The sequence below is a fragment of the Egretta garzetta genome, unplaced genomic scaffold (assembly GCF_000687185.1).
Source record: "Egretta garzetta isolate BGI_Z169 unplaced genomic scaffold, ASM68718v1 scaffold641, whole genome shotgun sequence".
Classification (NCBI taxonomy): Eukaryota; Metazoa; Chordata; class Aves; order Pelecaniformes; family Ardeidae; genus Egretta; species Egretta garzetta.
In genome coordinates, this window is record NW_009258758.1 from 105153 (window position 1) to 130582 (window position 25430).

Below are 25430 nucleotides of genomic sequence, written 5' to 3' on the forward strand. Positions count from 1 at the left end.
TACCACACAGGCAGATTCTGGAAAGCTTTGAGCACTTTAGAAAAGCAAGTTAACCCAGCACCATGGCTACTGTGTGGAGCTGATGTCATCTGGCTGTGCATAAAAGCCTCCACTTTTTCTTCTTTTGTGCAGTCCCAGAATGACATCACCTCAAAGCACAAGAATGTACCTTTGTGCTGCAGCATTTCCCCTGCTGGCTCCTGCCACACATCTCACTCCTCCCGCTTATGTCCCTCCTTTGCCCAGAAATGCTCCTTGACCTCTGCTGAATGCACACCATCACTGTCTAGTCAATGAGAGCCCTTTGGGAGTCCACAACCGCCAGCAGTCTGCGGTAGCGCAGAGGAGCTCCTATTCAAACAATGTATAGCATGCCATACACCTCAGCAACCCACAGTGGGGCCTCTGCAGCCAATTGCAGCTGCTTTACAATGCTGTCAAAGCTGAATGGTGTGAACCGATTAGACAGACAGGGCAACTGTGGCAATTTAATTATTTTCAAGGTTGGATCCTCTTTGATGGGATGTACAATGGCACACGATTTAATCTTGTTACAGTCCAATATTGCTATTAAATAAGCAGAGTGAAAAAGTTGCTTTTGTAGCCTCACTTATGAAGAAACTGCAAACATAGTTTGCAGTTGTACAGTCATTAACAGATTTGTTTATAATTGGCTTGCATGCTTGCCTATTTAATGAGGCCTGTGACAGTCTTCGTGTCATGCAAAAAAAAGAGAAAAAACACCCAAAGCACATTGTGGCCAATATTATTTCATCCAGAGAAAGGGTGGTGGTGGACAGTTGGAAGTGAACGCGCTACCCAAGAAAACAAGCACCATTAAATAAAATTAGAGAGAAGCCTGCAGAGAAAATGCAAGTCTATAGGAATGAGGCAAACTGAGGGCTGAGTGTTTCCCATTAGAAAGCCCAAGTCACCCACTTGGTGATAGCATATATCTCCTGTTCAATACAGAAATTCTGCAGATGCACCTCATCCCTGTGCCTATTCCTGCAAATGAAAGCATATTTCACTAACAGGTCTCAGTCTCTGCTCAGATGATAGTCAAAGGTGTGCATTTGCAGAAACATCCACTGGGAAAGTATTTGAAGAACTATGAGAAAATGCAATGGTTTTAGAGCTGTAATTGGTAATTTCTACTTAGCTGGCATAGGGTGGTATAAGCTGGAACTCCATTACACATACAGGGAAGAAGGAAACGTATGGTCCTAGAGGAAACCTGGTTAACTTACCATTAACATGCCATAGCATCTGGAACCCACTTCTAGCATTCAGTCCATCAGAATAAAACACCACATGAAGGCTGGTCCCTGTAGTGCTCCCTGCCAGTGGAAGAGACTTTCCGCAGAAAGTGCCTATCAGGTTGGATTGCACATCAGGCCCATCATAGAGCTGAAATGAAACAAAAAATACTCCAGTGAGTAAAAAGCAGCTCCCCAATTCTTAATGTTTTGTACAGGATGTCAAAGAAAAAGCAATGAGACTTCTCGCACTGGCCACCTTTGCACAGCAATATGAGCTCTGGGGAGCGTGGAAAGGTTTGGATGAAATGATGAGCAAATATAACTGCAATATGTCTTTAAACCTGGCTGCACACTGTGTACAGTTAGGAAGGTTTTGCTGTTTCTGTTTTGGTGTGTATTGGGGGTTGCTGGGGAAGAAGATAAAGGGCAAATGGCAATGAACTGAAACAGAAAAAAAAAGCGATGTCACAGATCAGATTTGACTGGGCATTTAATGCGCTCAGTGCCTCCAAACCCCTCAGTGACAACTCTGTTTACATCTTCATTTCTTTAAGACTGCGCTCAGGTGATTTCAGGACTGACTGAACTTGTGATGGAGAAAACCAAACAGCCAGCATCACCAGGGCCTCCCAGAGTAGTGAGGACCAACTGAAAACCAAAAGCAAAGTAAATCCTCAAAAACCACAAGGCAAGCTTCACATGTGTTTATTTGTTGTTTCATGATCTTATGCTAGTGTCCTGCTTTGGAGAACTGAACTGAGTCATGCTTTCTGAACTTTTGTACTTAGAAACACTTCATGTTTGATCTCCTAGTCATATTCTACGTGATGGTATTTTGACAGTCAGTGTGTTGGCAGATGTGGCCAGCCCGAAAATCTTTCTGTTCTTCAAACACAGATGAGAAATCCTCAAACCCGCTCTTAAAACATCACCATTCAAAAAAAAACCCAAACCAAAACCACCAAACAGAAAACCAACAACAAACACAACCAAAACCCCCAACTGAATAAAATGCTAAGGAAATATTCCCGTATTTAAATCTTGAAATCAGAAGTCATATACTCACATTTAAATGAAAACACTTAATACATGTTTTGATGGGGTGATAGTGGATGCTTAGAGCCTTTTAAGCATTTTTACATTAGTTGTCTACAAACAGGTTTAAAGGGTCTTTCAAATCCTAGTTTTGTGATTTTTTTCAAGTTCAGTAAATCACACTCAGTATGTATCTATGTTCCTCACTAAATATTCCAATGCTCAGTGTCATTTTCCAGTGGTGAGGTATATTATTTTTGCAAAACTGGTAAAAATTAAACATTTTAGCTAAATTGCCTTTGAATTACGATACCAGATTGCCAGTTGTTGTCAAGTTAGGAGTTGCTTTATTATTTCTACTTGTGTCACTATGATTCTTAAAGTTTAGAAAAACAGCAACCCTTCTGCTTTTTTATCACTTTGCCACAGTTCATCCGATTTTCTCTCTCACAGAGCACGTCTTCCTAACACAACCCAGCAAATTACTGGCACAGAAACCATGTCTGAACATTCTCATTGTGAATGTTTGGCATGCTTCCTTTCACAATTTCAGCAAAACCTTTTCTTTGTTCTGAAACCATCACCATAAAATTTCCTCCGTGCAAAGAATCAAATCTATGATGTCTAGAAAAACAGTCAAGGTTTATTTATCTTTGCTCTCTATTCAAATCTCTTTTCTAAATATCTCTGGTTCCACTAAGAATTCTCCTACATTCAACACCCATAGTACGGAAGTATGACATTACGGTAAATATTGATTAACCATGCTAGCTACTAATTTTTGCACACGTTTTCTAGCAGACTCACATATGGGAATAAGTAATTAAACCCTCAGCTTTTCTGTTCAAGATGGTGGTCTTGCAGAACCTTCAGAAATCTTGTTGTTGATTTAGGTCATAGTTGGGGCCAAGAAATCTACTCAAATGGTTTCAAATCCTCAAGCAGACAGTCTAGTTTGAATGTCTGTTTTTTAATAAAAAATAAATTGGGTGCAGTTCAGCCAGAAGTTAGGGACAAATTGCAGGAATGATTCTATGGTAATATTCCAAGGCTTATTTTATCTCTGGTGACCCTGACTCTTTTTTTTTTTGTTTTTCAATCCTCTAATGCAATGAAAGACTCAGAGCATGAGAAGTGTACTGGAACTTGAGAACCATCACCCCATTTTATATGATTTCTCCAAGTGAAATCAGAAAAGCTTTAAAGGTTCTAACTACAGACCCATTGCTGGTAGTTCTTGCAAAGCCTTAATCAGACATGTTTGATAATAGATACGAAATTGTCATAAAGATTAGATATTAAGAATTTGAACGTCCACCTGCATTCCTTCTAAATGTACAGCTTGAAGGACCATCTGACAGAGAGATGAGCTGCCCCATGCCCAGCACTACAGTTACAACCTTCCTCCAAGCCAGACTGAGAGCCTTACGCATTCTTTTATGACTTCAGTTCAGCAAAGTGAAATAAAGTCAGACCCAATTAGATTTTTAAAGTCAGACCCAATTAGTACTGCTTCTTTCGACAGCTTTGTGGTATATACTACTCATATTTCTGTGGCTTCAAGCCATGGAAATCTTACACCAGAAAAATATGAATGGGGAAGAATGAATCAACATGGAGATCATGAATCTGTGTTCTGAATAGAAGCAAAAACTATATTAAGATACATATTCAATGATCAGCCGTTAGCTTTAGTGATTATGGATGGAAAAACATTCCAAAGAACTATGGAATAAATCATACCCAGAAACTTTCAAATCCAAACATAAAAACCCAACCTTCGTGAGTCTCCTGCAACTTTGATTCATCAAGGGAGTGTTATTTTTATCTAAGACAGCAAATGTTACATTTCTGTGTAATTTCCCCAGAAAACAGTCAGTCAGCTTTTTGAGACACAAAGAGTGGTTACTATGGCAATCCCTTCATGCTGTGCTGCCCCGCGGGTCTGAGTTCAGAGCAGAGTTTTGCAGGAAATTCGAGTGCCTGGCCAGCTGTAACTCATTGAGGGAGGCAGAGCGCGACTGCTAGAATTACAGCAGGTTTTTTCGAGCTGTCTTTCACTTCTAAATGAAGGGAACAGCTGTGTGTTTTCACAGGGCATTTTGAACTTCTCAAACCACATTTTGCTCTCACACAAATATGGGCAAGTGAAACTGAAGCTGAATGCAGACCTCATGAGGCACAATTTCTCTTCTGATCTATGAGGCAGGGTTTCTTAAGGGCCTGCTTTGTCAGCTGTGCTATCCTAAACTGCTGCAGATCGAGGGAAGGTTCTTCCCCAGGCCATATGAGGCAAGGTACTCCCTTGGTCTGTGCAAGACAATTGAATTTTGGGGCAATTTATTAGCCACTCCAGTACCATACTTACTCTAGAAACTGGGGATTGGGCTCCCTCCCAGCTACTCATGCGGAAGAAAGTGCTTGCTCCCTTTCTGTGTAGATACTTGGTTTGTAATTTATTTATTTGTTCAGACCTTTTAGCCTCCATCAGAAAATCCAAGGGGTTTCGTAATGATTTTGGCAGACAATCCAACAGGCAAAACTTGCAAACAGCTGCAACACATGTTCAGATCTCTGGCCCTTCCTCTTTACCGAAGCAATTGCCCAGCAGCACCCGGAGCGCTCCATTCCACCAGCCCGCACCCCAGCACCGGGCCCAGGCGGGGATGCAGTACGTTCAGACAAATTATTAGGCCTTCGCTCAATAACTGTTATGAGAAACTCCTTATCAGGCTGCCCAGGAGCAAGCGTATAGGCTGACACAAAAGTAAAAAGGGGAGGTACTAGCTCTCTAAGCGATGAATCAAGCTGTGGGACTGCCCTGCAGCAAAGTGGCAGCTGAAAACCATCTGCTGTAGACTGGAGTGGGGCTGGGACAGCAGGACTAGCCTAGGCTGCGGGAAGGGTTCGGCTTGGGTAGCTCTCCCAGAGGAGACACCACAGTCACCAGTATTACAAGTTGGGCTTTTCTGACTCTTCAGCCTGGAAATACACCGCTGACACCAGTAACGATGCTCTGGAGGCCACCAGCTGTTCACCTCTCTTTGGAGGAGCAAAGCATGACCTGTGTCACAGAGAAGCTCGTTGCCAGAACTGCAGCAAGGGCTCAAGGATGGAGCTGACCAGAAAATGGAGTTTCTGCTGCATGGAAAGAAAGAAAGATCTCAAACAAATGGGAGAAAAGAAACTTTGAACGTGTTCCATTTGGGCACACTCAAAGCAGGGACATTTTTCTAGCTGAGCACCTTGTCAAGCTTATTCCTTCTTGCGAAGTGAGAGTGACAGGAGCCTTCCAGACAGGTAGTGGGACTCCATCTGTTCAGTTTTCCTGGCAGGAAACTGATTTTATGAGGGGGGCAAATTTTCAGTTTTCTATGAAAAGGCATGTTTTTTCATCAGGAAAATAATTATAAAGGAACCCCCCCAGCCTAACCTGCTCTGGAAAAAAGCTGCTTACATGCATTAGTTAGGCACAACACATAGTCTCAATCCAGAGATGGAGGAGTCTTCAAAGACAAACTTCCAGTTTCATGTGAGGGGAAAATCTGTCTTATGAATACTTGAAAGTTCTCATTTTTATGGTAGTGTAAATAATTCTATTATCAGATGTCATTAATTCATTATATGATTATGAGTAATTATATCAATAATTGTCTCAATGTGAGCCTTGTAACAAATTGTTTGCAGTCTGAAAGCCTCTTTACAGCAACCAGCAGCAACAGCCGTGGGCTGTATTTGCAGAACTCAGTGAAGGAGATTGTGCCTTGGATCAGACCAGCATAGCTGCGAGTGTCCCACCCATCACCGGAGCCTCTGGGACATCCTGAAAGAGCTGTGCTGACACATGCAAGTATCCCTTTCCTCTTAGAAGGGGGAAAAGTGATATGGGACTGTTTTGACTGATCTAAACACTAGAGGCAGTGATTACAGGTATCTGAGCAACTCTTCCTGAGCAGGTTGTTTTTTGAAAAGGAAATTCTGATGGCATTGCAACAAATACATTACCAGAAAAGAAAATTAAGCAAAACCCAGACAATATAATCATCATCCAAGTAACAGAATGCACTCCAAAGTGAGATCACCGTTAATTGTTAAAGCATGAATTAACACAAATAAAACAAATCCATTTCCAAGCAACACATTTCCTTCTAGAACTAGAGTACAAGCTTAAGATCCTGTAGGTCTGTCAGCCAGAGAAAAAAATAACAAACTCGGGCTCCAGGATGTGGCACACTGGACTAGCTTAGCACCACCATGACATAGTTTTCATAGAGAGAAAGGCAGCTTAAGACATCATTGAGTGATTTATTGTGTAGAGCCTTGTCATTTCTGCACAAACAGGAGAACAGAAGAAGGTTATGTTTGTGCTAGCATGATAGGAAGTGTTGGCAATTGCCACTAGAAAAAAAGCCCTCCTTAAGAACTCATTCTAAATAATGTTTTAATATGATTATTTCATAGAATCATAGAATCACAGAATCATTAAGGTTGGAAAAGACCTCCAAGATCATCAAGTCCAACCATCAACCAACACCACCATGCCTACTAAACCATGTCCCGAAGTGCTATGTTTTTTGAAGACCTCCAGGGATGGTGACTCCACCACCTCTCTGGGCAGCCTGGTCCAATGCTTGACCACTCTTTCAGTAAAGAAATTTTTCCTAATATTCAATCTAAACTGCCCCTGGCGCAACTTGAGGACATTTCCTCCTGTCCTATCGCTTGTTACTTGGGAGAAGAGAACAACACCTACCTCACTACACCCTCCTGTCAGGCAGTTGTAGAGGCCTGTAAGGTCTCCCCTCAGTCTCTTCTTTTCCAGGCTAAACAACCCCAGTTCCCTCAGCCGCTCCTCATCAGACTTGTGCTCCAGACCCCTCACCAGCTTCGTTGCCTTTCTCTGAACATGCTCCAGCACCTCAATGTCCTTCTGAAACTGAGGGCCCCAAAACTGAACACAGTATTTGAGGTGCGGCCTCACCAGTACCGAGTACAGGGGTATGATCACTGCCCTGACAGGGGTATGATCCCTGCCCTGCTCCTGCTGGCCACGCTATTCCTTATTGGCCACCCAGGCACACTGCTGGCTCGCATTCAGCTGCCTGTCAACCAACACCCCCAGGTCCTTTTCTGCCAGGCAGCTCTCCAGCCACTCTTCCCCAAGCCTGTAGCATTGCGTGAGGTTGTTGTGACCCAAGCGCAGGATTCAGCACTTGGCCTTGTTAAACCTCATACAATTGGCCTCGGCCCATCAATCCAGCCTGTCCAGACCCCTCTTCAGAGCCCTCCTTCCCTTTTGGATTTCTCTCCACAACTCATCACTGCCAACCTGCATAGCTAATAGCAGATGATAATCAGAGGGCCGTACCAGACCAGGGAGTTTCCTAGTAATGTCTCTAACCCAGGCCCCAGGGACGCAGCGAACTTCCCTTTTTTTTCCCTATAATATATTTAAATTTGTTTATGCCCGAGATAAAACTCCTTTCTCTGACCACTATAGACAACTTTCTTGTCTCCACACAATGGGACACTTTTACTAATTCACCATTTTATTCCATAGTACAGTGAAGTTTGACATCGTGCATCACTAGACATATAGGCACACTAGTTAATCTCACTGGGATTTATCTAACATACGGAAAAGTATAAATGTCTAGTTTTTTAATAGTAGGTGTTATATCTGAGTCTATGTTTTGTCTTGTAACCTAAGCCTGAAATACTCAGAGCCCTTTGCAAGTTTCAAGCAAAGTTAAATTCCATGTTGGACTGCAGTAATATCTTTTAAAAGAATTTTTCTTTTCTTACATTACCACTTACTGCCTTCTCAAAGACAACAAGAATTTCTAACTACAGGAAAATCTGCTCATTCCTGTCTTTCTAGGAAAGGTTTATTTCTGCAAATTATATAAAAACAATCATTTTCTTTAGCAAGGCTCTGGATTTATTATAAGAAGGTAAGACATGCAGGGGGTGTCTTTGAATGAAATTTTAAAACAGTTTTAGATATAGGAGTAGGAAACAACTGCTGTTTAAGAAAGGAATGCCTAGGAGCCCTCCACCTAGTCAGTCAACCCTAAAACCTGCACTCAAAACCTTATTTGTTCAGCTATTTTAAATATTCGATATTTGAAATCCCCAAGCCTGTATTAGGAACGCACCTCCACCTAATCACCATGCTGTTTGGATGGAGAAGTCCCGGCCATGGAGCAGGCAGGGTCAAAAGCAAGGCAGTGCAGGAGTGCCTCCGAGAAGCCTGCCTTTCTGCTAACCACAGCTGGTGCTTTGACCTCAAATCATGGCTCCATTGCTTGGGGCAAACCCAGGCTGCCCTGGTGTCCTGTTCCCGACCTCATGCCTCTCCCCGAGGTACAGGCAGAGGTTTGCTGTCATGGCCAGCATCCAAACAGGTCCCTGAAGTGTCTCCCCTGCCTTTGCAGACCAAGGGGCTGCCTGGGGATCCACGCCCTTGCGGCAGTGGGATCACACACATCCGGTCACAAGTCTGCAGCTATTTTGGTAAAGTGCCTGCTTTCCTCAATGCCCCAGAAATTGAGGTGGTTCCTCTGCAGCAAGAATCCAGTCATGCTGGAGGGAGCAGGACTATTTTTGAGCTTGGAACAATAATATTTCCAAAGTTATTCTTAAGCAGAAAGCTTCTACTGTGGGAAAAGCTCTTTACAAAGCGACAGGGCTGCGGCTAGGGACACAGCAATCGCGGGGCAGGGGTGGATGGAGAAGTTGCGCCTGCTTTGAAAAGCCCAGGGGGGTCTGAGCAGTTTGCAGCGCTGCTGCCTTGCATGGTGGGCTGAGTGCTGCTCCTCACGTGCTTTGTCAGCCCAGAAAAACTGAACTGCCAGTGCAAGCAACACATTACTGACACCATCAGAGGCCAGAGAGGGCAGGAACTTATCTGGGAATCCCCTCATTTGAGAAAATTTGCATCATGCATAACTGTGGCAACTGAGAAGAGCTGCAGCTTGGTCTCAGCAAATGAAGATGGGAAAAAGGGAAATATTCCTGCCCCTTAGGCTTTCAGGAAAGCAAAACTGCGGGCTCGTGGCAACAACGGGGAGGTGAGGGACAAGACCTTCTTCAAAGTCCGGTGTGGTTTTCTCTGTGTCGTCTGGGGGCTTCCCTTTGATGAGGGGAAGCTTTGACCAATTCAGATGGGGTTTCTCCAGCCACCACATAATTTCATATCATGATGCCTGTGCCAAGTGGGATAAGCTATTTCATTGCACAGACGGTCTCACAGAAGCTGGCCAGGCTTTCCAGCAAAATTTGGAATACAGAGGAAAAACCCAGGGGAGAAGAATCCAGCTGCAACTAGATGAGTCCCAAATGCCCTTTCCCCAACAAGGGGCATGCACACTACCATCATATGGTAGTATTTCACAGTCACTTCATTGTACAGTGCTTTTTCCTGAAGGTACAGGCAAAGTCACATTGCTCTGAGCTGGCAGGGTGTGGAAAACGCTGAGTCCATGAGGGTCTGACTCATTTTGTGAGTGCAAGAGCAAGAGTCTGTGCTGGCTTCACTCGTGCTTCTTGTCATTTGAGGTTTCTGTAGGCACCATGCAACCTTTTCATCACTGACAAATTTAGCTGTCCTGAGTGGTGGGGGGTTTTGTGTGTGCATTTGTAAGTCTGTTTCTAAGTAACCTTTCAAACAGCAAAGCCAAAGTGTACTTCGATTCTGGTAATGCAGGCAATTGGGAAACAAAAATCTAAGCCCTGAGTCAGTCTTGTCTAGGGTCGGCAGCTTTTGGTCTGACACTTTCCTTCTGAGTATCCAGATCTCTCACTGAAAATCAGTGTAAGGGCTAAGATTTCCTTGTGTACCAATGGTGAGGCCTGCCATAGAAACCCAAGGAGAATAGTAGCTTTTATCCTTACAGTCTTACGCTGAAGGACTTCTTGTGGAGGCCCATAAATACCTGAAGGAATTTGGGGATGGGCTGGCGTGCTGCCAGCTTGCATGGTAATATGTTAATGGATACCACTGCAGCCTGGCCAGCAGGCTGTAATTTGATGTCTGTGTGCAGACCATGGATGGGTATATTTAATATATCATCTGCTTCCCCAGGGTGATGTACTACTGGTGACATTTTGTAAATCAATGCATGGCCATAAGCAAAGCCATCCTCTGTGCTTGGAGAATTCCTGCAGCACTTTAAAAAGACACACTCATAAATAACATGTAATAACGTTAATCTCCTAATATGGTTTAAGTATATTTACTAATTACAAGTACAAAAGGGAGTAAAACTAGAAACACAGTAAGCTTTTTTTTTTTTTTCATATGATAAACTAATAAAAACAAGAGGATGACCAAGCGACAATTATCTAAAGCAGTATTCCCAGATGGAGAAAAAGGATATTATGGCACATCACTGGAATGCTACTGTGGTTTATAAAAGAAAAAAAGAGGACATATCCTGTTACCACCAGAAGGAAATGAAACAGTTCTCAGGAGCAGATGCCATATTAATTACTGCACTCATTTGATAATATTCCACATATAAGGGTGCAGTGGTATTTTAACCACCCTGAGCCTAATTGCTGAAGGAGTCTGGACTCCTTAAGTACACTGGCAGTAAGCAAGCAAGGAAGTGCTTTATTCCAAGGAGGAACTCTGTCCTGCCTTGCAGCAGAAGAAAAGCTACTGTTGTTACCAGGCAGTTGTTTGCCCCCATAAGACGTTCTTTTGCATTACCCAAATGAAAATTCCATCCTTGCCACTAGACTAATGTGCTGCACAGACCACAGGGGTGAGACTCAGAGAGCTCTGAAACTTGTCTTGCTGCATGACACAATTCTACTATCTGCTTATTAGGCTGGTGACACCTTGCAAAAGGCTGGGCAAGGTCTTCCCTGTAGTTAGTAAAGCAGGTGCTAAACAGACTGGACTTCAAGGAATGGTTGTACTTTCTAGGCAGAAGAACATAGAGGGACATTGTCACTGAAGGACAGAAAGATTAGTGGTTTTCAAATGGTATTTTTCTTGGAAAGAAAGAAGTAAATTTCAGTCCTACTGCAAGACTATGATCTTCAGGGCAATAACATGAAATTCTCCTTACTTACAAAATAGCTTTGCATCTGTGGACATTATGTTCTGTCATACTAAATAAGAAGGTAATTCATCATTAAAGATGGAGAGTTAAATATACGCTTGTTCAGCTAATAACCTGGTGAATGTAGAGTAAGGAACAATGTTTCTATGACATTGTCTGCAATATCTCACTGGCTACAGCCTGATGACTCCTCCAGAAAGACTAATGTTAGGTTATTAAGCCAAGCTGGATAGCACACAATATAATTTAGAGGCCATCCAATCTAATTACAGTTAGTGCAGCATCACCAGGAAACAGTCTGCTATTTGGTAGGCATATAATATTGCTATTAGATATCATATCTTTGCCACTTCTGTATATGTCTTTATCACAAGCAATTAATCTCATATTCTTGAAACTTTGCTGTAAAACTCCTTCCGAAAGGTCACACATCCTGTGAGCGTTACTAGCAATGAGCCAACATCCTCTGACAGGCCATGAAACACTGCACACTGCTCATTTGCTGAGAAAGTGCTCATATGAGATTCACGCTAGGAGACTGACGTTATAAAAAACTGCAGTTTTGCCTCCCTCCCGCACTGCCCCTTCTCAGTTTCTGGCACCTATGCACAGGGGCAGAAAATTGCCACCAAGTCAGAAGAACAGAGCTTTTTCCTTCCTACTTGACACAGGTATAAATAGTTGTACGTGCTGAAGCGGTGGAGATGCAGGCCATGCCCAGGCCAGACCGAGTCAGAGTCACTCAAGGCTCCCTGCAGGGACCGAACGCTGCTCACCATGAGTAACACCAGCCAGCTGCTGCAAAGTGCTGTCTGGCTCACAAGTAGTATCCCATGATCAAAGGAGTAAAGGAAATAGGTAACACAATCCATGGCTGACTTCTCATTGCACAGCTGTGACTGCATTTCAGTCTGGGACAGCCATGCACTGTACTTGCGCTTACTTGTACTCTTTGAACATCTATCTTTTTCCTTGTCCTGTATCTGAAACAGTTATTCGCTCTACATGATGATAATATCCTTGGTAACTGACAACCACTAGGAATATCCATGTGTAGAAACTTTTGGTTTTGTCATTATTCTACATATTTAATTTCTGACTCATATGTGGACTAAGACAGGGAGAAAATAGCAATTAATATATTCTGTGTATATCAGATCCAATTAGTCACGAGGCAAAATGCTCTTCTCGTATACTACGTATGGGTTTGGGTCAGAAGTGTAAGTCATAATTAAACATGAAGCTGAAGAATAGGACCTTTTTCAGAATGGGGACTGGGACCAAACCCACAGTGTCCAGTGGGCCAGGTCCAGCAGTACTCAGAAACACAGCATACCCAGTCTAGCTGTCCCCACCCCACCAAGCACCACGATTTTCTCCTTCAGAATTCAGAAAGATTTAAAAAAAAAAATCACACCTCTAGTTTGAAACATTTGCAATGTCATAAAAATATGTCCACATGTATTAAATCTATTTCTCCTACTGAATTCTAAAAGCAGCTCTGCTATTCTTTTTTTTTTTTTTGCAGCTGCCATTTCTGGATTGTATTCTGCTCAGGCACATTAGCTCTCTGCCATAACAACTCTGCAATATTTAATCTTGTCCTTCTCCATCACATATCACTTTCCGTTATTCCCTCTACCACTACAACCATGATCATCACCTAATCCAACCTAACAGCTAACTCTTGTCCTTCCCATCCCCAGCCTCCCAGCAAGTAGCAGCAAATATTGTCACCAAGCCTGCCATCTGCTAGCTGCCACGGAGTACCCGGCTGCTACTGTCAGGGCTGCCACAGAACTAAAACGACAAGTAAGGTGTTGCTGCCTGCTGCAAGGGGCTGAAGTGGGAGACCTGCTGCCACAAAACCCAAAAGGAGATGGGAAAAGGGGCACCTAAAGCACCAGTGGCCACTCTGGTTTGTGAGTGTAGCTACATGGAAACTGTCTGAGCAGCAGCCTCCCATTTCCTCCAAGAAAACAGTGAAGGGCTCTGGCGCATAGTCCAAGCACCACCCACTTGGACTACAGTGAACAGGATTATACCTCTATTTTCCTAGTGTTATACTCAGCCAGCGCATCAGAGCTTTCCCCTTTTAGGCCTCTTTGCAATAAAAGAATCTCAAAACTAGCATGTGGCAGAAAAGTAAATTCTGTTAGCTGAACAGCTATGAGTCGTTTGGTTTTGGTTTTTTTTTATTAACCTTTTTTCCAATTTGCAGTGGTGTCAGCCTCCACATGGATTTCAGACAGAAAAGTCCCAAATATCTGCAGTCTGCTTAGAAAGGGAACTGCACACTTATTCCAGATGATTCCCCCTTTCCCCTACACCCCAGACCACTCACAGCCTTGCCAACATGCTCCCCTTTCGCAAGACACAGGGTGGGAGCAAACACTATTCAGTTCTCTGGCTGGTTCAACCTTGTTCTCTTTTTTACACTATGGCACATATTTGTGCAGTGTGCAACAACCAAATGAGAACATCTTTTCCAAGTGGTATTTCTTAATGGCATTTGGAGAAAGATTTATAAATAATGTCACATGAATTGCAAATTAAAGACTCCTTAACACAGTTCCATGACTCTCTTTTTCCCTTGCATTTTCCTCTTTATACCTCTTTCAGTCTGTATTTTCTTTGATTGGAAGCACTGAAAAATTGTTAAAACAAAGAGTGCAAGTACATCTCTGCTCCCTGTCTCCTCACTCTGTCTGATGTGTTTTATTTCTGTTCTTTTAAGTGCTTTGGATCAGGTCCTTGCCTCTGGCACTATTCCTCCAGCCTTGACTTATGTCTAGAATAGCTTCTTCTGGCAAGTCTCTTGCTCCTCACTGGCTGGCTACTGTGTGCAGGGCTCCTGCTTTTCATGGATCAAGGGCTTAGGCACCTTTAGACTAGCACTGGCCTCTCCACTTGGCTCAAGTGTTCCCTCTTCACAAAAATGAACCAGCACTCAATACAGTGCTCCCTTGTTTATTTTCTTCACATGCGTATTCTTTCTTTCCATTCCTGGCCCCAAAGAGAAGAAAGCTGGAAGAACAGTATTTCTGAATTTATTACCAATTTTGAGCTGTGAAAGCTGGCATAGTGAAGAGGTAGAGGGAGCAAGGGAGGACATCTAAAGGGAACAGATTAGCCCATCACCAAGCCTGTTGCTGGACCTTCTACAAGACCCCAGAGTAAATAAGTATCCCCAGAAATGTGAGCACTATTCGTTAGCCTTCTCCTTGGCTGTAAGTAGCCTTCTCTAACACTTTTCTAAATTTCAATTTTTCTTGCGTAAAACCTAAGTTGAGCACTGGGGCTACTTGCTGGCATCCTGTCCAAGTGTGAGATCTGAAGGATGGATTAGTTAAGGAAAACAGCTAAATTTTAGGCAGGAGACTATAATCCTCAGTATAGCAGTGATCATGACTACACTCTACTTCCCATGGTATGAAGCACAAAACTGAGAGGAAATATCTTTTCAGTTGTCCTAGAAATAAAATTTTTGAGGAAATGAAAATAAAGAGTACTTGGCTTTAGATTGACTGGATGGTTTTATTTGGCTAAGAATTTCTCATTTTGTGGGTAAATTCCGTTTCTTTCAGTCTCTTTCAAGAAGCAGATTAATTATGAAAAGGAAAATATAAACAGGAGACAAGCAACCCTCCCTTCAAATGTAGAAATAACACATTTTAAAGTTTTTGAACATTCCCCACTCCAAGAGGAAAATAATTGGGCTCATTGCCTTTTTGCAATCAATTTACTTGTCTCAGGATTTCTTCTTCTTTACATGAAGCTGGAATCATGATATCTCACTTCACCCATAAAATCCAGTGCAACTAATCTAAGGTGGTACCTAGACTCTTCGTAGCAAGTCTAGGCACCTGTGAAGTGATTCATCCTCCCTATTGCAGATGCCTGTCTTAAGGTAGAATGAAGTGCTCTCTGGCAATGCTTCACTCCCTACTGATCACACAGGACATAGGGACAAATCGTTTGGACTTAATAGTTGAGTCTTAATGGCTAAATTTAGAAAAGATAAATTTCCTCTTGGTCTTCTGCATCCTTATTGTTTTTCTTTATTGGAGAAGACCTGATTTTTCCTGTTTCTAGAATCTGGGTACATACCTTCAAGAAGTCACGGTTACAGTCAGATCCATCTTCTAAATCAAATGCTGTGAAACTATAGTTGAGTGTGTTCCCCATTGTAGTTTGGATAGTCCAGCTGCAGTGCTCATTTAATGGGTAATTATTTGGATAATTTAAACTTTCCAATATGCCATGGCTATGATTAACCGTCAGTACTTCATGGCAAACTGAAAAAGAAAAGTGATAATAAATTACATTTGTGCAGTGCTTATTAACCTGGTATCTCAAAAAATCACTAACTGAAGTTACTGATAGCACCACACAGTGAGAAATGTTTTTATTCACAGATTAGAGAAACAATGCAGAAAGAGAACGGTGACCTGTTGAAGAAAATATTGCATGTTGCAAACAAAATCCAGATTTTCCAAACTTGAATCCTCCAGTTCTATCATGTCCTTCTTTTCTGACACTTACAGACACATCAGTACATGTAGTACATATATTTTTTGGCAGTTTTCTTTAATTCTAACTACATGGTTATTCCTGAAACATGTTTTTTTCTATTTATTTTATTTTAGCCGATGACAGAAATTTGCCCTGTCATTTGAGACAATTTGGGGAGGGTGCTCAACAAAGATTCACTAATGAATTAAAGTCGTTTATTTCAGCAAACTGGGAAAAGACTATAATTACTGGCTAAAACAGCAAATGGCAAGTACACTACTTGTATTGGATCTTCTAGCTTCAGGATCTGGTAGTGATCATGAAATTCTTTAAAAAGGAGCCATGATTCTCCTCGTGAGTCATCATAAGATGATGTCCATAAGAACTGGACACTCACCTGGAATAATGAGAGCCTTCCCTGAAGTGCAGAGAAAATGAAAAAGAAAGTAAACTAGATAAAGAGTGAAGTTACAATATGGCATTAGGTCAGCGAGTCTCATTTTCCTGTATCCATCTTTCACTAAAAACAGAAAATATCAACGTGGGCAATCCCTCATCTGGAGCCAGCATACAATGTGTATTGGGAGCAGAGAAGAAGTGGGCAGGAGGTGGGGAGCAGGACAGGCTGTTTGCCTTGTACAGCAAATCTGCAGTGTTTGGAAAGCAGAAATAGCTGAGATTCACTTGCAAAACTCTTCTATTGTCTGTCACGGGATAATACACCTACCTCCTGCAAATTTTTTTGATTCTTTCCAAATTATTTACAAAGCAGCAAGGTCAGTGTTTTTAGGACTTCAAAATGCTCAGGAAAGAGCTGAAGGTCAGGGTCAGGTGGAGTGGAACTTGTCTGCAAAGCTACACTGAAGCATATAACTGTTTGAAAGGACAGGACGAAGAGTGCAAAAGGGATTTTGAAGTATGCAAGATGGGTAAAAGCTGCTACCCCCCTGCCATCAGGATTTTATTAGAAACATATCAGACACAAAGGTGCCTTTGAATGTTAACTTGATAGCATGTTTTCTTTTGCAGTGTTTTCCAATTCATCATTGCATTTCTTTCATGTATAGGTAAATGCATCTGGCATCTAAGCATCCTTATTTTAATACCACTACTTCCTACATAATTTTAGCTTTTTGGCAAGCCATTGAAAGCTTTCTCTGATGCATCTTCAGGAATTAAATATGAATGTAAAGTGTAGATCACATTATCTGAGCTCAGTTCTACATCTGAGTGCTCTGAAAGTGCACTTTCTGTTTAATTAGTGAAAGTGGGGGGGAACCCTTTTCTAATATATTGTGTTGACTTTGCAGTCTGGAACTACATGGTAGATGAATCTGTGATATCTTTAAGGAATGAGGGAGCCAAAGCTCACTCACTCTTCTAGTTATTTTATGTGCCATGTGTGGATTAATAGCTTTGGGGTTTTTTTAATAATCTGTTTACTATTGTCCAAACCTAGGACAACTTAATGTCTATAAGCCTACAACAATCTCTATCAATTGGGCATGTCATATTTAGGCTGCCAAAGATGCTTGCAAATCATTTTGGATGTGGTGAAATTCTGTATCTTCCAATGTGCATTTAACCATATGTGCTAGAATGTATAAGGAGAACAGTAAATACTAGGACAATATTCAAGGTTATGACTGGGAAGAAAATTAATTTAAATTGTTATGTATCTTCACAGATTTTTCTCCAAATGTTCTGATATTTCTGGGGTAGAACAATTTTACAAAAATATATTTGCAAGAAAAATGTGACCCTTGCCATAAGATATAAAAAATGAAACTTTTGAAATGTTCCAGGTAGGCTAAATGATCCTAAGCACCCACAATGATCCAGGATGGCTGAGGCTAACTCACTTATCCTTTGCCATCCTGTCTCACAAGCAGCTAGAAGAGCCTCAAATCTTGTTCTGTCTGCCTTCTCTGTTAAAAAGTCAGGACTCTGGGTGAGCAGAAGAGCAAAGAACAGTCCAATCTACCCTGCTATGGACTTCCAGCACTTGTTATTCTGAGTAAATCTGGAGTGGTAAGTGCCACTGGTACAGGTAATAGAAGCAGAGCCACCTCACCAGCTTTCTTCTGGGGAAGAGGTAATCTCCATCACGGGTAGGTGGGCAGGTAATTTTTAGTGCTCTGTGTTCTATGACTGTAGCAGACTAGAGAATCTGGGCTAATAATATGCTCTATACATTGTCCTCTGCTCATGAACAGGTAAGATAATGGGCTGTAAGAAGCAGTTTTATGAACAAGCTGAACTGAAGAAACAGGTTCTTCTCATCTTTTTTTACTTACTTACCCTGTTTGTATTTAGCTAAAAACCCTCCACCTCGCAGACTGCTATCTGTCCTTAGTTTTACATACACGCTGTCTCCACTGGAATGGATGAGTTGTGGTATCTGATTCCCACAAAATTTACCTAGCTGTTTAGCATTACTGCTGTTGCCGTCATACACCTTCAAAAAAAAAACAAAAACCAAAAATAATTTAATAAAGCTGATGGCATTACAAATCCAGGTAATTTCCCCCTAACAAATGTCTGCTTAAGGAATTGTTAATGGGTATACAAGAGGTTAAATTCTATTTCTGCTCAAAGGAATCCTGACAGGCATTTCAGAAACAAGAAAATCAGTGGAAAAACAGGAAGCCAGTAACCAATACTGGTGGGTTTTGAGGGGCTTAGTCACCAAGAGAGGAAAACTGCGCTCCATTTCAACTCTATTAAAGATATTCAAATAATTTATGCAACAATTCAAATATGAAATTTGGGATTAACAATAAGGTTATTGACACTGTTTTGCTTTTTTTCCTTGCAATTTACTAAGAGAGCATACCAAGGCCTTGGTCCAAAACACAGCAAATTTAGAAGATAGAGACAGATTCTTGTTTCAGTGGCCTTTCTATCTAGACATAAATGCTTTTCTTACCAGCAGCTACACAGACACTGCCGTCTTACCTCTCACTGCTCAGTGATACAAAGGTAGCATGTCAGCATGGATCTTTTCTATTCTGGGTCTGTTCACTTACAAACATTTGAAGACATGGGCCATGTGTTTTTCCTTGCCTGTGCACTCATCAAACTCATCTGCCTCCTAGGGAGCAAAGCGTAACAGGGTACGTACTGCAAGGTAATCGAACTCGCACTTTGGGTGATACTCCAGATGGAACTGTTCGAACTGGATTTCAAATGGGGTTCCTCTGTTTCCTCTGAGAAACCAGTAGCACTCTGAATTGTGGTAATATGGCATAGGGTAGTTGGGAGACATGAAGATACCAGAAGCTGGCATCAAAGTCCCACCACAACCTGAAAAACGCAAAGAAACCAAACCAACATTTAACACCTAGAAGAGTAGAGAATTAGACATGATGTGTAATATTCATAATACTGACCTCCTTCACATGCCCTGAATGTCTTCAGTGATGCCCCAAAAATCTGCATTTAGGCAAAAGTGTTGTAAACAGAAGAGAGCCCACAACACCTAGAAATATTAACTATCTAATCTGAAGAGTGCTCCTGATAGATAGTTAATCTTCAAATAGAAATCTCTCCATTAAATTCTTGGTTACTGCTTTCCTAAACATATGAGAAAGTTGATGTTACATTATATCTAGGGAATAGTATATTCTTCCCTATGGAGAAAAAGAAAGCCCAAGGGTTGAGAAAGTTGTATCCTTGATCTTAACAACACGAATATATGTTACTATATAGTTAGCAGGCAGATTTTAGATGATGGGAAGCAAAAAATATTTGGGGAAAAGGTGAGAAATTAAATACAAATGAAAGATCAAAAATGAGATGTGTAAAATGGTTTTATACTTGATGCTGTCATCTTACCTGCTGAAGTACCATCCCACTCTGCTGAAAATCCCCTTCTTGTGCCAAATACGTCACTTACAAACTTTATCCACAGCTTGTTACCATGAGAGATTATAACAGGAGGCAGGTCTGTACCACAGTATTTTCCAAGAGGAGGAGAAGTTTCGTAGCCTCCATCTCTAGAATGATAAAAAAGAAAAACCTTGGGTCAAAGGGGGAAACCATGAGAAATATTAACAAATAAAAAATCTTGGGACTCTTTCAGGCCTGAGAAAGACTAATCCTGGTTCTTCATCTTTCACAGCAATACAGCTACCAAATACTGGAGGAGTCCTGCTACTTGCAATGAGAAGTCCTACCACAAGCACCTGCTTGCTTGGTACACCAACTCTCTCATCTCAGCAGCCTGTATGGAGTCTGTCAAAACAATAACAGACTCAAGTGTCTCAAGTAGACTTGATGCTGCATAGGCAGGACCTTCTCTGTATTCTACAAGGTGGCAATCATTGGTGTAACCAAAGGTAATCTTCTAATCTGAAGAAATAACAGTTTGCTCACTTCTCACTGTTTAGCCTGGCACAGAACTAAATGAGCTGACCTATTAAAAAAAACCCAAGCAACCTGTTTATTTGCCACCACACAAATGGGAGCCCATTTCTCAGAACTGTTATGATGCATGTTTTGAAATATTTTCTTAGCCTTCAGAATTGTTTCTACAATCACTTATTTCCCATTTTTAAATTAAGTAATATTTCCAGTAATATCTTCTAATACTGTAATCAGGATGCACATCTAATGGTCTGTTTTGCTACCTGAACATGTCTCATGGGAATAAGAAAGATGACAGTGACAACCTACTTATCAATTGCTTTCTAACCTTATCTTTACGCACTTTGATATTACAAATACCCGATAGGTAATTCAAAAAATAATAAATACATTTATATCTATATACAGGTGTGATCTTGATATGATGCTTTTTAAGTGGACAGCAATATTTTCAATTACATTTTCAAGGTTTATACCTGCTTTTGGGAGAAATGTCTACTTAGAACTTGCCACTCTGTTTTCTTGTCATCCTCCCAGCTTAAGCTGCTTGCTGCTGTCTCAGGTTACTGACAGTTGAAGAACTGTGCCAGAACCTCCCCTCACGGCCTCTGCAGCTGTGGTCAGATGAACAATTTCCTTGGTTGACTGAATGCATTTTATTAGAGGACACCTCAGGACAAGAAACCAGAGTGGCACCTCAGCTAAGACTTACCTAGCTGCCCCATTTAACGGTATCAGGTTTGATGAGACATTCTGGCAATACGGTTATGGCAGCAGAAGTGGGCTGAGTTGCACTTAGCCATGTTCCAACCCTATCTTAAAACCTGTTTAATGCTGCTGAGCCCTTCACAGGGACAAGAGTTAGATTTATGGAGTCATTGAATGCTTTCAGTTCTTAAGGTCAAAAAGTGAAAAAAAACCCCAACCCTATTATAATTCAGGTCTACCCCAAATTAAGGTGTTAACTGTTAAAATAAAGTTAGATTAAATTTAATCTCAGATTGTTGTTTTAAAATGAAAAAATGAAACTCTTTACTTGGAAAATATTGAAAAAGCCTTTCACTTTTTCATAACTTTCTCCAGTTTTTCAGTACAGCTGAAAAAACCCCAGCTAATTCAGCAGAAAAAAAAAAAAAAAAAAAAGACACTACTTACAGAGGAATAACCTATAAAGAATATCTGGTATAATGTTCAGAATGAGTTTTATCATGGTGCTCATTGGGGTCATGGAAACTCATGGCATACTCAGAGTGAAAAACCACACTGGTGTTCTGCAGACATGGTTTATCTAGACAGCTAGCTCATGAGGACAAAAATGGATGCACTGACACTGCAAAGTGCAGATCCCATACAGCAACACAGCAGAAAGGACGTCTCTTTGTCACAGCTGTACTGTAAGCATGCGGCTAAACCTCCTGCAAATACTACTTTCTTCTACTTGTCCCTGTCCTGTAAAATTTACTAGAAATCACCCTGCTAATATCATAAGTTTAATGGTAATGCCAGTATAGACAAATACTGCAGATTACATACATGATCCTAGTGTTGCATAATAGAATAGCTGCTGTTTAAGGACTATACGCATAAACCAGAATACGTCACAAAATAGGCAATAAAACCCTTTGTTTCTGCACTATGGAAAACAACCAGAATGCAGTGCATGAGAACACAGTCCGCATACTCCACTTGCTCTGAGATCTGGAATTTACCAAGTGGGAAAGCCAACAACAGAGCAGGATGGGAGGAGGAAAAGGTTGCTTTTAAAGTTCTCTGGTAAATCCTTTTCCCACATTGACAGCACAGGGTTACAGTTAAAACTATAGCTTCTGAACACATCTAAGTGGATTTGGATAACTTCCATTGTTATCAGCAATAAGGACAAGAGAAATAACTAGGCTTGCCTGATTTCTACATAATCCTCTGTACAGCGTTTATTCCCTTCCAAGGTGAAGTTGGTGAAGTGCAGCACAATCTGTCTGTTTATTCCCACTGTGATGGTGTATACACACTCTGTCCGGACAGGGTAGTTATTGGGATAGTTTGGAGATGTCAGCACACCAGTTTCAGTACTGTAGTTGTGTGAGCACACTTTGAAAAGAAAAGAGAAAAGTACGAATTAATTTAATAAGTATGCTAAATTAACAGGAAATTTCTATTTCCAACAGACAGAGGAGCAAACATCCTGTGCTCCTGTGCATTATAACTCTTCCTGGACACATCTTACTGCTGAATATCATCACTATAAACTAAAACCAGAATCCAGCTTTTTCATGGGAGTTCTGATATTTGAGTTTATTTGTTCAGCTTTTACCAGAACACTGTGTCTGTAATAAACAGGCAAGGTAAGAGTAGTTCCAGCTGCCTAAGTTGGCTTTGACCTAAACCGCAGGTAAGCGGAGAAAGAAAATTGAAAGGGATGTCTTGATCAATACAAAAGGTAGGGTTCCTGAATTTCTGAAAAGCAGTCGTGGTGGAAACTGAATGCAGTCTCTAGCTATGAGGAGACGCTCTATTGTTCTCAGGCATTCCCCATGATCAAACTGGGAGATGGGGATTTTTTATCTAAATTTATTTTCCCATTTCTGGGCCATAAGTGACAATCAGTTGGAAAATGGTATAATCCTGAGACTGTGAGGACAAGGCAATTCTACTTAAGGTCTTATACTAAAATCAGCTACTTCAATTTTTCTGTGAGCACTGTAGAAACATCTTGGTATTATGAGCTGGAAAGAAAATAATAGCATGGACTAATGCTGAGCCAGAACCTGAGCAATAATTAAAAAGAAGCTCTTTTGAAAGCACAGGACTAGGAATAAAAAGATCCGCTATACAATGGTACACAAGACTTATTTTGGAGAGAACAACTGTCATGTATTAGTTTAATCACAGTCCAAGTAAGGCTTGTGATCTGGCTACAAAAAGGGCAAGAAGAAATGTGACCCATGTCAGGCATTTTCAGTCAAAACAGGGAATTGTGATGCAACTGCACACGATAATGGTGACATATCACCTGGAAAAATGTGGATAACCATGGTCACTGATGTTCTGGAAATCAAATGGGAACAAGACAGAGGTTGTGGGAACAGTGGGAAATTAGTAGATTAGTAGGCAAGAGACACTAGAAGAGGTTAACTTGTTTAGCTTAGCAAGTGCAGGAGAAAAAGACAAAGACGAACACCAAGAAGCATGAAGAAAAGAAAAATAGAACACACTCTCAATGACAGTACAAGCTCTAAAGTTAAAAACTGTCCACAAATACAGATACACAGAAATTAGGAGAAAGTTTCTATCAGGAAGTGAGTTTCTAGAGCAATCACTGAACCAACATAACAGACGCAGAAAGCGGAAAAAAGTCCACTGTGTTTTAAGATACCATTTGATTAATTTAATTAATAAGGGGATCACATTATGTAGCTCTTGGCAATCAAAAAAGGGGGGGGGGGGGGAGTGTAAAATTGTGGGGTGGATTTGATGACCCTGGAGGCTCATTCTGGCTCTCCATTCCCCTGTTTCAGGTCCTACAGGTTGCAAATATAAGAAATGAAAGTAGGTTTCTTAAATACTTTTATCAAATAGGCAGGGTTAGACTAATTGTAAAGTACAACTGAAAGAGCAAGCAAAATATTATCATAGAATTATAGAATCATTTAGGTTGGAAAAGACCTTTAAGATCATCAAGTCCAACCATTAACCTAACCCTGCCATCCCACCACTAAACCATGTCCCTAAGCACCTCGTCTACCCGTCTTTTAACTACCTCCAGGGATGGGGACTCCACCACTTCCCTGGGCAGCCTGTTCCAATGCTTAACAACACTTTCAGTGAAGAAATTTTTCCTGAAGATTAACTTTATACTCATTTAAGCCGGTTGCCACAGATCTCTGAAACCTCTTTTCTAACATGGCCAGCTGCAGTATAGTAATACTTGTGCTTAACACTTCAACATGCATAATAATTTAGGGTGAAGGGATGAAATTACAGTTCAGGTCTTCCACATCCAATGTTGGTCATTTCCATGTCTGTTCTCCATCCATTCTAACTACTAAAATGCTTTTGCTTTTAATGGTGGGTTTTAATGGTGGTATTTTGCATTCTTGGTCATCTGGAAGGCCTCTGTTGAAAAAGTTTTCTGTGGAACAAATACCCTCAAACTGAGCTACCAAACTCATGTTCCTCATTCATCACAAGGAGAACAAAGAAACATGACACGGAAACAGGCCAATAATTTTCTGTCATTGGGTTGTACTTTGGTATTGACAAGTCAAAAAGGTTTCATGCACTAGTTTACCTAAAATCATGATGCAGTCTTTATCTAGAATTTTAGTCATTTGTGTGTTCCATCACAGATATGGTCTAATGTATGCATACAGCCATCAGGTTAGTCCTGGTCACCTTAAAAACCTTGTGCTGCTTTATAAATCCTTATAATGCCCTTGCTGTGCTGCCAGCTCCCATGGCATTTCATGATATGTAGGGTTTATTATCATTCCCAGATCCTTAAGTCATACAATTTCTTGAGAACCCTGCTGGCAGGGTTCAAAATCTGACTTAGGAATATGACCCAAGTTTTTTCTAAGGGCTCATTACACAAAAAGCAATACAAAACTAAAATTACAATGTGTTTATATTTATTAACTTACTTATTTTATGTAATTATTTCCTCCTGATATTGGAAGGATGGGTGCCTGACTCATGCACATTTAATGGTTAGAGGAATTGCAATACCACCATTCCTTATTCACTCAGAGGCTGAGACCATGAATACCAGCTTTCAGCCTGGAGAATATTAAAAATGAGGTACTAGGTAATGGCCCTTAGGGTAAAATTAGCAACACAGAAGCCAAAATATTTTTCTCAGCCCTTTTAAGAACAATTTCCACAGAACTGTCCAGGTTCTTTCCCTCACCAAAGTTTGCTTTCTTGGGACTAATCCATACAGAAACTCATATCCCAAGTGTGATATTTTAAACTGGATGCTGTATACCGCTCTACACTTCACAAAACAATCTTCTTTATGAGCTAAGGGGGATAAATACAGAAGGTGGAACAGTGACTGCCTTAAAGCTGTCAAACTTCTGGCTACAGTGTAATAAATCCAAGTGTAGACTGAGCATACACTGCTATGAGGATTAAGAAAAGCATAAATGAACCCATGTTTTTTGAGTCAAGTCTCTTC

At 41.1% G+C, this 25430-nt stretch overlaps 1 protein-coding gene across 1 annotated transcript in view; it reads right to left on the minus strand.

The window, feature by feature from the left end:
- CUBN (cubilin) overlaps positions 1-25430 on the minus strand; it is a 152983-nt gene that overhangs the window by 94677 nt on the left and 32876 nt on the right. The window contains exons 23-28 of the mRNA XM_009649272.2: positions 22156-22342; positions 19724-19884; positions 19011-19192; positions 18188-18344; positions 15482-15669; positions 1251-1410 (exon numbers count right to left, since the gene is read on the minus strand). Coding sequence (XP_009647567.1) covers positions 1251-1410; positions 15482-15669; positions 18188-18344; positions 19011-19192; positions 19724-19884; positions 22156-22342 — 1035 coding nt within the window. The remainder of the gene's footprint in view (positions 1-1250; positions 1411-15481; positions 15670-18187; positions 18345-19010; positions 19193-19723; positions 19885-22155; positions 22343-25430) is intronic.